Source organism: Plecotus auritus, assembly GCF_963455305.1.
Source record: "Plecotus auritus genome assembly, chromosome: 8".
Classification (NCBI taxonomy): Eukaryota; Metazoa; Chordata; class Mammalia; order Chiroptera; family Vespertilionidae; genus Plecotus; species Plecotus auritus.
This window is the reverse complement of record NC_137782.1, coordinates 120244009-120257071: the sequence shown is the minus strand read 5'-3', so window position 1 is coordinate 120257071 and position 13063 is coordinate 120244009. Positions and strand designations below refer to the sequence as shown.

General features: G+C 38.9%; 1 protein-coding gene across 1 annotated transcript in view; it reads right to left on the bottom strand.

Annotated features, from left to right (window-relative positions):
* The window catches only part of SUCLG1 (succinate-CoA ligase GDP/ADP-forming subunit alpha), a 36705-nt gene that overhangs the window by 16379 nt on the left and 7263 nt on the right, over nt 1-13063 (bottom strand). Inside the window, exons 2-5 of the mRNA XM_080684057.1 lie at nt 10763-10866; nt 4306-4422; nt 198-410; nt 2-59 (exon numbers count right to left, since the gene is read on the bottom strand). Coding sequence (XP_080540183.1) covers nt 2-59; nt 198-410; nt 4306-4422; nt 10763-10866 — 492 coding nt within the window. The remainder of the gene's footprint in view (nt 1; nt 60-197; nt 411-4305; nt 4423-10762; nt 10867-13063) is intronic.

The following is a 13063-nucleotide window of genomic DNA, read 5'->3' as shown; positions in this document are numbered from 1 at the left end:
CCAATTCTTCCCTTCTTGTGAATATGGCCAGGCATGATACCAATTTTACATTCCCCAGGCTGAAGAAAAGGAAATCATAGTTTCAGAAAAGTGAAAATAAATGGTAACTCCTAGGTCATCCACACAGTACACTTGGACTGATCCAAAGATAATGAGCCTGTGAGGCTAAATCCGGGCTTCTTCTTTTGTACACTCACATTGATGACTCCGGGGCAGTTTGGCCCGATCAGCCTTGTCTTTCCCTGGCGCAGTATTTTGTGTTTGACCCGTACCATGTCCTGCTGTGGGATACCTTCAGTAATGCACACAACCAAGGGCATTTCTGCCTCAACAGCTTCGTCAATGGCAGCAGCAGCAAAAGGAGGAGGGACATATATGACAGAAGCTGTCGCCCCTGTCTGTGCTTTGGCCTGAAACATTAAGCACAGAGCACTTAATTATTGGTTAAGTCATAACCATTGGAAAATGAATTTAATACCATGAATTTAATAATGTCTTGGGGTCATAAAAGGACACCACCAGGAACATGGTATGTTCTCCTGGCCTCCTCCCTGCCCCCTTGGAATGCCACTAAATTTAAAGGTTCAGAGACATCCCTCAGGCGATGGCTTATCAATAAACCTGTAAGCATGGCCTGATTTGCATTTGTGTCCCTCATTCCTATGGCCACGTTTATTTCTGTTGCTTATAAGACACTGTACCACCTATTCAGTACCGAAGACCCTACACCTCCTCAGGGGAAAAAGGACTATTGAGTCCCTGAGCCTCAGAACTAGACTCTCAAACATCTTTTTTTAAATACAGTATAATTGCCCTGGCTGGTTAGTCCAGTTGGTTAGAGCATCATCCCAATACGTCAAAATTGTGGGTTCAATTCCCGGTCAGGCCACATATAAGAATCAACCAATGAATCATAAATAAGTTGAATAACAAATCAATATTCTCTCTCTCAAATCAATCAATCAATTTTAAAAATACATATATTATATTTGATAAATATAAGAGACAGCAAAAGTGAAGTGATTTTAGCTGACAATTTTCACTCTAACTGCATGTTTATTAGAAATAATCATGTATAAGTGGCCAGAGAATAAGAATGTGGGTGAAAGAAGCAGTAGGCATCCTGTACTTCACCCCTCACAATGCAAAGCCTTTAAAGACCATCAATTTCACCATCCTTCTCTTTGTGGACACAGGGTAGAGCCTGGGCTTTACCTACTCTCTGTATATCAATACGAATGTATCCTTCTTCCCACTTCTACGTGTGGCCAGTCTCTTCTACCGTAATGGAAGCTGCTTGAAGATTATCAGTGATCTCTGACTCTCCAAGAGTAGCAGCACCTATCCTGTGAGAAGGCTCTATACAGGTCTCAGTTAAGGCTTCACCACAACCCTTCATGCTTAGACACTGAGGCCAAGGGGTATTAAATAACTTGCATGAGGTTACGTAGCTAGGAAGTGGCAGAGCCAAGATTCAAAACTATGTCTATCTGATCCCAAAGCATCCAGTCTTTTCAGTTACAGCAGGCTACCTCCCTGAAAGTGTTCAAAGGTAACTTAGTCATGATATAAATCAAAACCCTTTGGAAGGATGTGCCATGGGATTTTATAATGGATAATACAAATACAAAGCTACAGAACATTCAGGTGCCACTAGAAGGGGACAGAAGTAAAAGATGGTGATGCTCCACGTCCGCAGAGACAGGGAAGCTTTCTCTACTGCATCCCTAATAGAAAGAGGTATCTTAACAATGACAGAAGAATAAAGTCAAAGGATGCTGCCAGATCATCCACAAATGATGCCAATGGTTAAAAATATGTTTTTCAAAAACTCTGTTCAAGATGGTAACAGAGAAAGGGTAACAAAAGAAATAAAAAGTAGGTTGGAACCAGAAGTCATATCATGGGCATGTAGGCATTTTATGGAAAATATTTCCTACAGTTCTTAATCTCTTAAAGCTACAAATACTGTAAGAAGCTGGAGGTAATACTGGATGAAAGGTATCCATCCTACTCATTCAGAAAGCTCCTTGTAAGAGCTGAACAAATGAGAAATAAACAGTACCTGTCAAAGAACTTACAGAATATTCCAAATATATCTATTTGTATAATGGTAAATAAAAAATAAATTGCTTAGCAACAAAAATTTTCTTTAAAAGAAAGCAAAAAAAAGGCTCAATCTACCTGGAGGAATTATGAAAACTGCTCCTCCCGTATTTTGAAACTGACAATGACAACCAGACAAACAGAGGAAGCTAACACTGCCTGTCCTGGAGGCAGCCATAATCGAATTTACGGGGAGGAAAAAACAAAAAAATTAAAGCAAAACCTTTAAATGATTCTTCCACAGATATTATTTGTAACTTTTTTTAACTCTCAAAAACTACAATACACTTAAAGCACACACACATATAGTACACCCTATTTTCAAATTTAAAAATAAAAAATTCAAATTTGAATAACTTCTTTTTTTCCTACATCTTAGGATTCAAAGTACAAATTAACTTCCACTTTGAAGTTAGCATTCTGAAAAGAAATTGTCTACAAATCTGTACTTTAAAAAATGTAATACTTAAAATATGCCCTAAAAGAAAGGGGGAGCAGTATATAATTTTTATCATTAATACATCACTCCAAAGTACTAAGTTTATTCCCTAGATATTTTAAATTAAATATTCAAGAATTTGTACTACCATTTCCTTTCATTTTTTTCTTTCTTGAATTTACTGGGAGTGACACTGGTTAATAAAATTATATAGGTTTCAGGTGTACAATTCTATAATACTGTGTGTTCACCACCACAAGTCAAGTCTCCTTCCATCACCATTTACCCTCTTTACCCTTTTCTACCTCTCCTCACCCCCATTTCCTTTAAAATACTATTATTTTTGTATATATTCATGTAAGTGTACAAAGGAACTACACATGGCTTAAATTAGCTCTCTATAAAGGCAAAAATTTCACTTTACAAACCTTCATAACATCTGAATTTGTACAATAAGCACATTTCCGTTTTGTAACAAAGTTAAGTTTAAAAATCATTTTTAAAATTTTATTAAGAAATCAGCAATTTGGGGAAGGGATTATAATTCTGTGACTTGTCAATGTGACACAACAGCTCAGTTTTTCACATGGAAACAGCACACTACTCTGATCCATGCTAAGCCTGCCACTTATCAGCTGCGAGACTTTGGACTGGACCCTTAACCTCGTTGCACTAGTAATAGCCTTGTCTTTAAAATGGAGAGGATAACAGCACCTACCTCAGAGTGAGGCCTGAATGAGGCACTGTATGTGAAGCACCTAGTACAGTGCCTGGCAAATGGCCCATGATCAGTAAGTGTTAGGGCTGATGCTGGCATGTGCACTACTAACATCCTGGAAGAAGAAAGGATAGAAAGGGTAACAAGCCAAATAGAAGCCGAGCCACAGCACTCTTCCCCTAGGAGCTGATGTGTGCCTGTAAACAGAAGTGACACAGGCTGTGGAGAAAACATCCTGAACATGTGTGACTCAAGTGAACCCACTGGTTTTCACTGTGATTTAAATTTCTCTAGGTTACTGGATTTTAAAATGGCACATGACTCTCCCAAAAGGGGCACAATTAAGATCTCTATCCAAAGGATGCTCATTCCTCCCTGCTTTTCTTTTTTTTAAATCCTAAATAATAAAAGGGTAATATGCAAATCGACTGAATGGCAGAACAACCGGTCACTATGATGCGCACTGACCACCAGGGGGCAGATGCTCAACGCAGGAGCTGCCCCCTGGTGGTCATTGTGCTCCCACAGGGGGAGCTCCGCTCAGCCAGAAACCGGGCTCACAGCTGACGAGCCCAGCGGCGGTGGCAGGAGCCTCTCCCACCTCGGCGGCAGCACTAAGGATATCCAACTGCAGCTTAGGCCTGCTCCCCATAGTGAGCGGGCATAAGCTGTCAGTCAGATATCCTCCGAGGGCTCCTGGACTGTGAAAGGGCGCAGGCCGGGCTGAGGGACTTCCCCCCTACCCCGCGAGTGCACGAATGTCGTGCACCGGGCCTCTAGTATAAATATATTTATTGATTTCAGACAGGAAGGAAGAGGGAGAGAGAGATAGAAACATCAACAATGAGAGAGAACCATTGATCGGCTACCTCCTGCAGGCCCCACACTGGGGATCAAGCCCACAACCTGGGCATGTGCCCTGACCAGGAATTGAACTGTGACTTCCTGGTTCATAGGTTGACACTCAACCATTGAGCCATGCTGGCTAGGCCCTCCTTGCTTTTCTTTTCTTGCCACACCACACCCAGATACCATTAATTACCTCCTTTACAGTATTAAAGACCGGTAAGCCCAGGTGCGTCTTGCCTCCTTTCCCTGGAGTGGTTCCTCCCACAAGTTTGGTGCCATACTCCAATGCCTGCTGGCTGTGAAAGGTGCCCTGAGGGGGAGAAAGCACAGGACTCTGAGAAGGGGCAGGCTGGAAAGCCAAAAGGCAATCTTCAGCAACTTGGAAAAGGAAAACAAACAAGTGAACTACTCAGAGATAACAGTAGCAAATATCCAGCATTCTCACCAACTTACTACACAGCTTTAAACCCTGAAGCAAATAGGACTTTGCAAAGCCAAAAGAGCTGTTTGTAAAAAAAAAAGGGGGGGGGGGGAGGGGTGAAGAGGGGGGTCTCTTTTTATTCCATTTTCAAATTTGGCTGGGGGTCAGAAACACCCTCATATTTACTTGGCACCTCTTTGTCACTATTCCTCAGCTCCTGGTGTCCTCACACCCCTCTTTACTCAATTTAAGACCCATGATCAGTCATTACACTCACACAGCAACCTTGGCTCTCCCTCACTTCAATTACACATCTGGCAAAATCACAACCTTCATTAAATCCAATTCTCTACCTACTCTAAGATGGCACATGTGTAGCCAAACAGTAGCTGAAGAAAAAACAAACCATGCTAACTGATCTCACTTTAAATTTAGGGTCACTAGCTACCCAGACAACATCTGTATTTCCCTATCCACCCACTCTCCCTTCTCAACCTAGACACAACTGACATTTTAGACACATTGATACTTTGTTATGGGAGACTGTCCTCTGCTTTGTATCATGTTTAGCAGCATCCCTGGCCTCCACTCAGCTGATGCCAGTACCACACCCTCTTCCCCCCAACAACCAGTTGTGACAACCAAAAATGCCTCCAGATACTGACCCATTAGGCGTTTGGGGTGCTACCTCCCCTGGTTTCCCTCTCCTCACTCTCTCCTTAGACTTCTTCTCTTTTTCATCTAAATTTGTGCCCTTGGTGATCTCCTCCTTTATCATGGCAATACATATCCATACGGTGACCCCTCTCCCATACACACACAGACAGCCCCCCCAAACACACACATATCTAGCCCAGACCTTTGCCTTAAATTCCATACTCACACTGTCAACTGCTAACATCTCCACTTGGAGAACTGGTAGGCGTCTTAACTTAAAGAGCTCAAAACTGAGTCCCTGATCACACCCCTCCACAGTCTACCCATCTCAGTTAGTGACAACTCCACTGCTAACAGTTGTTCAGACCAAAAATAAATACTGAAGTCATCCTTGATTCTTCTCTCTTACATCTCACATCAGATACATTAGTGAAGCATATTGCCCTACTTTCCAAATAAAACTGACATCTCACCCTTTCTATGGCTTCCGCCTTGATCTAAGGCACCATCAACTCTTGACCAAGTATTGCCCTTGCTCCCTTTCAATCTATGCTCAACACAGCAGCCAGTGATCCTGTTAAAACACAAGGAAGGTCATGTCACTCCTCTACTCAAACCTTCCAGTGGTTTTCCATGTCATTCACAGTAAAAGCCAAACTCTTACTGGTGCACTGGCCTACAAGTCAGTATCCAACCTGCCTCCCCATCTCAGAACCCTTATCTGCCTGCCTCATTTACTGTTCTCTCACTGCTCATTTCATTTGTCACAGGGGCCCTACAGCTTCCACACATACCAGGCACATTCCCACCTCACAGCCTCGCGGTCCCCTCCACAGCTTCCCTGGCCTCCACTCAGCAGATGCCAGCACCACGCTCTCCTCCCCAACAATATACTGCTCCTACATATCCACTTGCTTCACTCACATCTCATTTAGATCTGGATTCAGAGGTCAGGCTTCCCCTGACCACATGATATAAAATCCCCCCTTCCCAATCACCACCACGACTCCACAAACTTGCACACATTCCTCCTTCTCTGGTTTATTTTTCCCATAGCATTTACACTTCCTAACATATCCCATAACTTACTCATGGATTTTGTTAATGTGTTTCTCTCCCCTGCAACTAAAATGTAAATTCCATGAAGGCAATGATTTCTATTCTTTTTGCTCACTGTGAGATGGCACCTAAACCAATACTTTACATACAGAAGGCTCTCAATTAAGGACTTGTTGAAAACTGTGTGGATCTATGTGGTCATTCCACAAGGATCTAAAAATGCTGACTCAACTATTCAAATTCTATTAAAGGCATAAAAATTAGGGCCTTAAAGGGACCTAGACATTTCCTAATTCAACTACTCCATTTTTCAAACTAGGAAGCTTAGCCCCTAGCAAGTGAACTGACTTGTCTCAAATCAGTGATGGAGTTTTGGAAAGAACCACAGCTCTCTCTTTAAAGCAGCGCTAGTCAAAGTATACAGACTCCTTCTGGTCTACAGTGACACACACACACACACACACACACACACACACACACACACACACACACAAATGACAAGGAAGTCAGGAAGAAAGGAAAAAAATCTAAAAAAAAAAAGGGAGAACATCTGCAAATTTTTACAGCAATATACTGCTGTGGTTTTTCTTGTATTTTGCAAAGGTATTAATCTACATTAGAATGGCAAGTAAAAACAAACCCAAACTGGACTTTCATTCCTAATGTAGTCTAAACTAATGCAGTGCTAAACAGGAGTAACATTTCCTGTTAATAAGCTGATTTTCCTTAGTTTTCCCATTATTGTTAGCCAGTGCACAGTTAAGAACTGGAATATTTTTAGCAGCCATCTAAGCCAGTATAAGAAATTCCATCATTGGAAACCTGCACTGTTGGAATCCACTCTGAAATAATAAAGAGCCTATGAAGATAAGCTCTATATTTCAGACCTCATCATTACCAATAATATTAGAATCTTAACCAAGAAATCTAACTAAAGGAGAAACAATGTAATTGCAGGTCACCAACCTTAGATTTCAATATTTAGGCAAACTATCACCTGATTAGAGACAGTTCCAAATAGTCCTTATACCATGGATAATGGTTCTTAAGAAAATAGGTCAGAGGTTAAATGTCATAAGATCATATAAAATTTAGCAAACAGAAAAACAAAATTATATGTAATAAACATATGTGGGGAATTGGGGTTAATCAAACATTTGGTTATATGCTAACAAAATTAATAATAATCAAAAAGGGACTGCATATGGCTTTCATTGGCAGGGGAAGCAAACTAACATGTACTTCCATTCTTAGATGAGCATCAACTTTGTTTAGAATGTAGGCGTGATACTCATAAAATATATGGCTATCTTTACCTATAAAGAAAATTTCAAGGTTTTGTAGGTGTTTCTTTTTGTTAGTAGTGGCTTTTTTTTTAAGATAGTAGAGAAATAGAGAAAACGAAAGTCCACTGTAATTCATATTTTTGTGCCCAGTTATTTCAGAAACAAGTCAAAAAGCAAAGGAACATTTTATATAAAACAACCTTCAAATCAAATTCTTTTTCTTAAAAAAAAAAAGGACTATATAATTTTAAAGTAATTTCTAAGTACTTTAAAAACAAAAGTTACAGAAATTGAATATTTAAGTGGCATCCTCTATCTAGATCAGGGGTTGCTAAATTATGCCCTTAAATTAAGTTGTACTGACAGACAACCATGCCTATTCACTGACAATTGTCTATGGTGGTTTTTGCTGTTACAATGCCATTGAGTGGCTGTAACAGAAACAGCATGGTCCACCAAGCCTAACACGTTAACAACCTGGCCCTTTACAGAATAAGCCTGCCAACTCCTACTCTAGATTACCAAAATCTGCAGAATGGGCATGACAATTCTTTTAATTACAGAAAAATCAACAGCATTTAAATTACAAAAAAATATATATCATTAACTGCTTTTATCTTGTCATTTCTCCTTTAATAATAAAGGAATACTTTGAGTTAAGACACAATCATCTAATTGATTTGGTAGTATGCCCTCATTAAAGAAAAATCTGTGCATCTACGATGGTGCAACTACAAATTTGTACAAATGTTTTAAAGGGTAACTTAGCAGTAGCTGTTGAAATTTTTAATACATAGAAACTCTGACACCCAAAATTACTTTTGAGAATATATTTTATTGACATACTAGTGGCCTGGTGCACGGATTCGTGCATTGAAATTAATTAGAAGAAAGTTTCGTGCGGTAATTATGTTACTGCAAAAAAAATTATATGTCAAAATAGTATATATAATATAGTATTATAAAATTAAAATACAAAATATTTTAATATCACTATTTGCCCTTTATTATAGAAGTGTCAGAGATGAAAGAAAATTAGTAAAATGTATATGAAAATAACATATAAACTGATTAATAAACAATAACAACATGATATAAAAACAAAGACATGATATAAAAATAACAAAAACATGATATAAAAACATTGATAAAAACAATGATTGATAAATTGATAAATAAACATGATATAACAACAAAGACATGATATAAAAACAACAAAAACATGACATAGAAAACAACATTGATAAAAACAATGACTGATAAATTGATTAAACTTATTCTAATATCTCCCTGTACACCACATTAAGAGTAAAAACACTTTCAGAGTACTTGACTAATTTCCCTTGTAATGAAGTATTTACAACTTTTACTTGAATGTCACATGCTCTTCAAACTCGAGAGATAGCAACATATAACTGTCCATGTCCGAAAACAGGTTCAGGTAGGAATATTCCTCCTCTGACTAGAGTTTGTCCTTGTGATTTATTAATAGTCATCGCAAATGCTGGCATCACGGGAAACAGCCTTCAATTTAAATGGGAGGCCAGTGTCAGAAGGAGATAAATCAAATCTTGGAATCAGAACCACTTCTCCTGCAGATCCTGTTAATACTTTAGCTTCAATTATGTTAGGTCACAATCTTTTGATAATAAATCTAGTACCATTACAAAGACCCCATTTACTATTAAGATTTTTCAGTAGCATGATGATTGCACCTACTTTCAATTTTAATTTATGACACAGCATTCCTGAAGGAGTAATATTATTAAGAAATTTGATGGGAAAATTTTCCTTTTTGGCATCATCTATTAAATCAATGGAATCATCACTCAAATAAGTGTGAATTCCCTTTGAACATTTTCCATACATGGACTATTTGGATTTTGTATTCCACGTGGTCCATGTACCATATTTGACTTTACAATTTGAAAAAGTCGAGGACGCTGGTCTTCAGCCAGAATTCCGCCTTAACTATACGGTCAATGTCATCTTCCATTCATAATTTGGATTCACTGTCTAATATCAATAATATGTGAGCGTGAGGCAGTCCACGTTTCTAAAATTCGATGGTATGAATTTTAGCCATTACTTTGTCAAATAAATCGAATTTACATATATCATTTAAAAGAGCATTCAGCTTAATATTAAATACCCTGGTACGTTGTGCCAATAGTTGGTCTTCAGATACATTATGGCGTTGCGTGCAGTTGGTGCCAGTGAGAGCTTTATATGTATCACGCATGCACGAGTCAACGTTTATTTTTAAATTGCCAGTGCGTGTCATATGTACCGGCCTGTCAGTCAGTCAGTTGAACTGGTCAGACGGACGGTAGGTCACTTAGCCTTTTATATATATATAGATATTTGTAAGATCTATATTTAACACTGTATAATGTGTTGTAAGATATGTATGTATTACATAGTATACAATATTGTATGTATTGTAAAATAAACTCTGTAGAATGAACATCATATAAGTATACATATAAGCAAGAAAAATATCTGGAAGGACACATTCAACTTGTTAACAGAAGGAATTCCAGGAGAGAAGAATGGTGGAAAGACAGAAAGGAGAGTCTTATGTTGCATTTTATTATGGAGTCACATTGCAGATATATTTAAACTTATGCAAATTCTATAATGTAGGCAGGGGACAGGGAGAGAGAATAAATATAAATGAATGAGAACAAATTAAAATGCTTCCAGCAATTCTTCCTGTTAGTCTCCTCCAAGACCATTGCACAGAGAGAATATAAGATGGGAGAAGTCAATGTGCTGCTAACTCAGCCTGTCTCAGACCCCAGGATCCTCTCTGGGCTTGCACATTTCCCCACACTGACTATAGAGCCATGTTTAACTGTGTATTAGTTTTGTACAAGACTTAAAAACAAGCCGCTTACTTTACCTACTGCTTAATTAAGGAAATTGTGATCTGTTCCAGTGCTGGAGGAAAACCAGTAGTGTTACACTTGCTGAAGGAGAACATGTGGGTTTCCAACATAATATAATCCCAGGAGGAATTTTCAAGGAAAGATTAAATATAATTTTCATCTTAAAGGCTGAGTATAATAACCAACTTCCTCCTAAGATACAACTCCATTGCTGTACTGTGTTCCTTTTCTGCAACAATCATGTATTATAACTTTTTTGTATTAAAAACATAGAAAACCATGAAAAATGTTTTGCATCTATAGTATACATCTTTTTTAAAAAATCTTGAAACCTACCTGCTTACCAGTGAAACCCTGACAAATAACCTTTGTATTTTTATCAACGTAGAGATGTTTCCGGGAAGCTAGGTAGGCACAATGCCGAATTCCATTCTGTTGCACTGAAAAGTAAAGCAAATATGATACATTATAATTTTTCTAAACTTCTAGATCATCAATGGAACTTAGTGACAAAAAAAAAAAAAAAAAAAATCCCCTAATGCAGGAGCTATCTTGTGATCACAGCAACAATAAATGTCACGTTTTAGATTTGATAATCAAAAAAAAAAAAAAGACACTGTTCTGTTTTCCAGAATTCCCCTATACTGAGAACCTCTATCTTACAGCTTTTTCTGAGCTGACAAAGAAAAGCTCAAGTTTATAATTTTCAGTCCTCAAAAGAAAACAGGCTGAAAGACAAATGGCTCAAGCTAAATCCAGGGACTGAATTCCAGGTGTCTCTCCCACTAATAATGTTTACTAGACAGCCACATGTTTCCCCAGGGGACCCAACCTTGTTAAGTCCAAAATCTATAAACATCAGATGAGATAAGAGTAAAACTTTGTCAGAACTCTGTATCTCATTCCCCAATAATAATAATAACATTGAATGTTAACGTTAAATATTAAAGTCAAATGTTAAGTCTTAGAATAAAACTTATCTAAAATAGAATCCAATGTTAAGTCATAGAATTAAACATCTAAAATAATCCGAAGTTACTTCATTTAAACTCTTCAAATACAACACTCAAGACCTTACATATAAAAAAATAGAGAAAATAAAATAGGAAAAGTAGATGTGGGAGAAACATTTAAAAAAAGTTATTTTCAGCAACCTATGTATCTCAGCAAAAACTGAGAAACCTGTGTAGTTCTAAAGCCAACTCCCCATATTTCAAAAACCAACAGAAAGTAGAAATCAGATGAATTAAAATTGTGGGCTACTTCTGACTACCTTTAAACCCCCATTCAAGCCCCAAACTACTGTCTCTGTGGCCCATGGTCCTTTCAAAGTGCTTGGCTGTCCACCTACAACTGAGGTAGTCGAGAAAAGCTAGCCCCAGAAAAGAACATCTTATCACACCAGGTTCCACGCCATGCTTTTCGTCTTGAATCACTGCCTCATAGCTCTCCTAAATCCTCAGACCTTAGGTTCCATAACTTACCTGCTTCTGGCCCTCTGAGCACTCCCTGGGTCATCTCAACTCCCATGCTGAGCACAGCTTCTAATACTTTAAATTCTGGAGTCCCATCGACCTCCAGATGAGAGACAGGCCCATGTCTCCCTACCAACCGGGAAAGGAGTCTTCTGTGTGTACACAGACCTGCTGGATAACAAACAGCTGCATTCTTGAACTAGATTATGCTGAGCAAAGGGCCATGAGGGAGCACTGAGGGTCAAGTCCTGGCATACTGGGCACAGCTAAGCAGCTGAACCTGGGCCAGTAGACACTACAACAGGAATCTATGGCCTAAGAACCCACCCTAGCCAGTGCTGTCACTCAAGACCCATTCTTGTCCTTAGCTGCCAATTCTCCTAGCTGGATACCACAATCCTTATGGAAGAGCTGCACCCTTTCCTCCCCTGCTGCTATTCCTGGCAGAATCTGCTCCAGCAGCCCCCCAGCTCCCCATTCCTGGAATCTCCAATAAATAGTCCATCTATCTGGAATTTTCAGGCAGGAAAGTAGATTTGATTAACGATCAAATGATAAAATCAGAATACCTGGAGCCCATACTTGCTAAAAGGAAATACTTGCTTTTTGAAGGTAAAGTCTTGTCCTCCACATGTTCTCTTATACCCACTCACTTAGGAAAGGAGACATCAGACAGTTAATTTCTTCTTCTACAGAGGAGGATAATGTTTGCCCCCTCTCATCCTGAGAAAAGACAGGTCTGTCTATGTACATAAACATGACCTCAATACCAGAACAACTAAGACTACTACCTTCTCTTACTCCATTTCCTACTCCGGACCTCCTATATATTCTCTATGGAGCTCTGGCTTCATAACACCACATGGCTGGTGCTCATAAAAACTGCTTTGAACGTGTGATGAATAGCAGCTCCCCTTCCAGTCTCCTAGCCCTTTGTTATTGTTCAGCCTGTGCAATGACTCTGCTATTCTATAGCATCTAGTGAAGGGGATCTTGGGAGAGCTATCTTGCATGCATGTGGGTATGTGTGTATGTATGCATGTGAGCCCTCCATCTATTATATCAGCCCAGGCTCCTCAGACCTAGTTTCAGGTAAGCTAGAACTAACAGACTATCACTGTGAGCCAACCCAAAAATATATGTTCAAAGATAAGGAAATGAA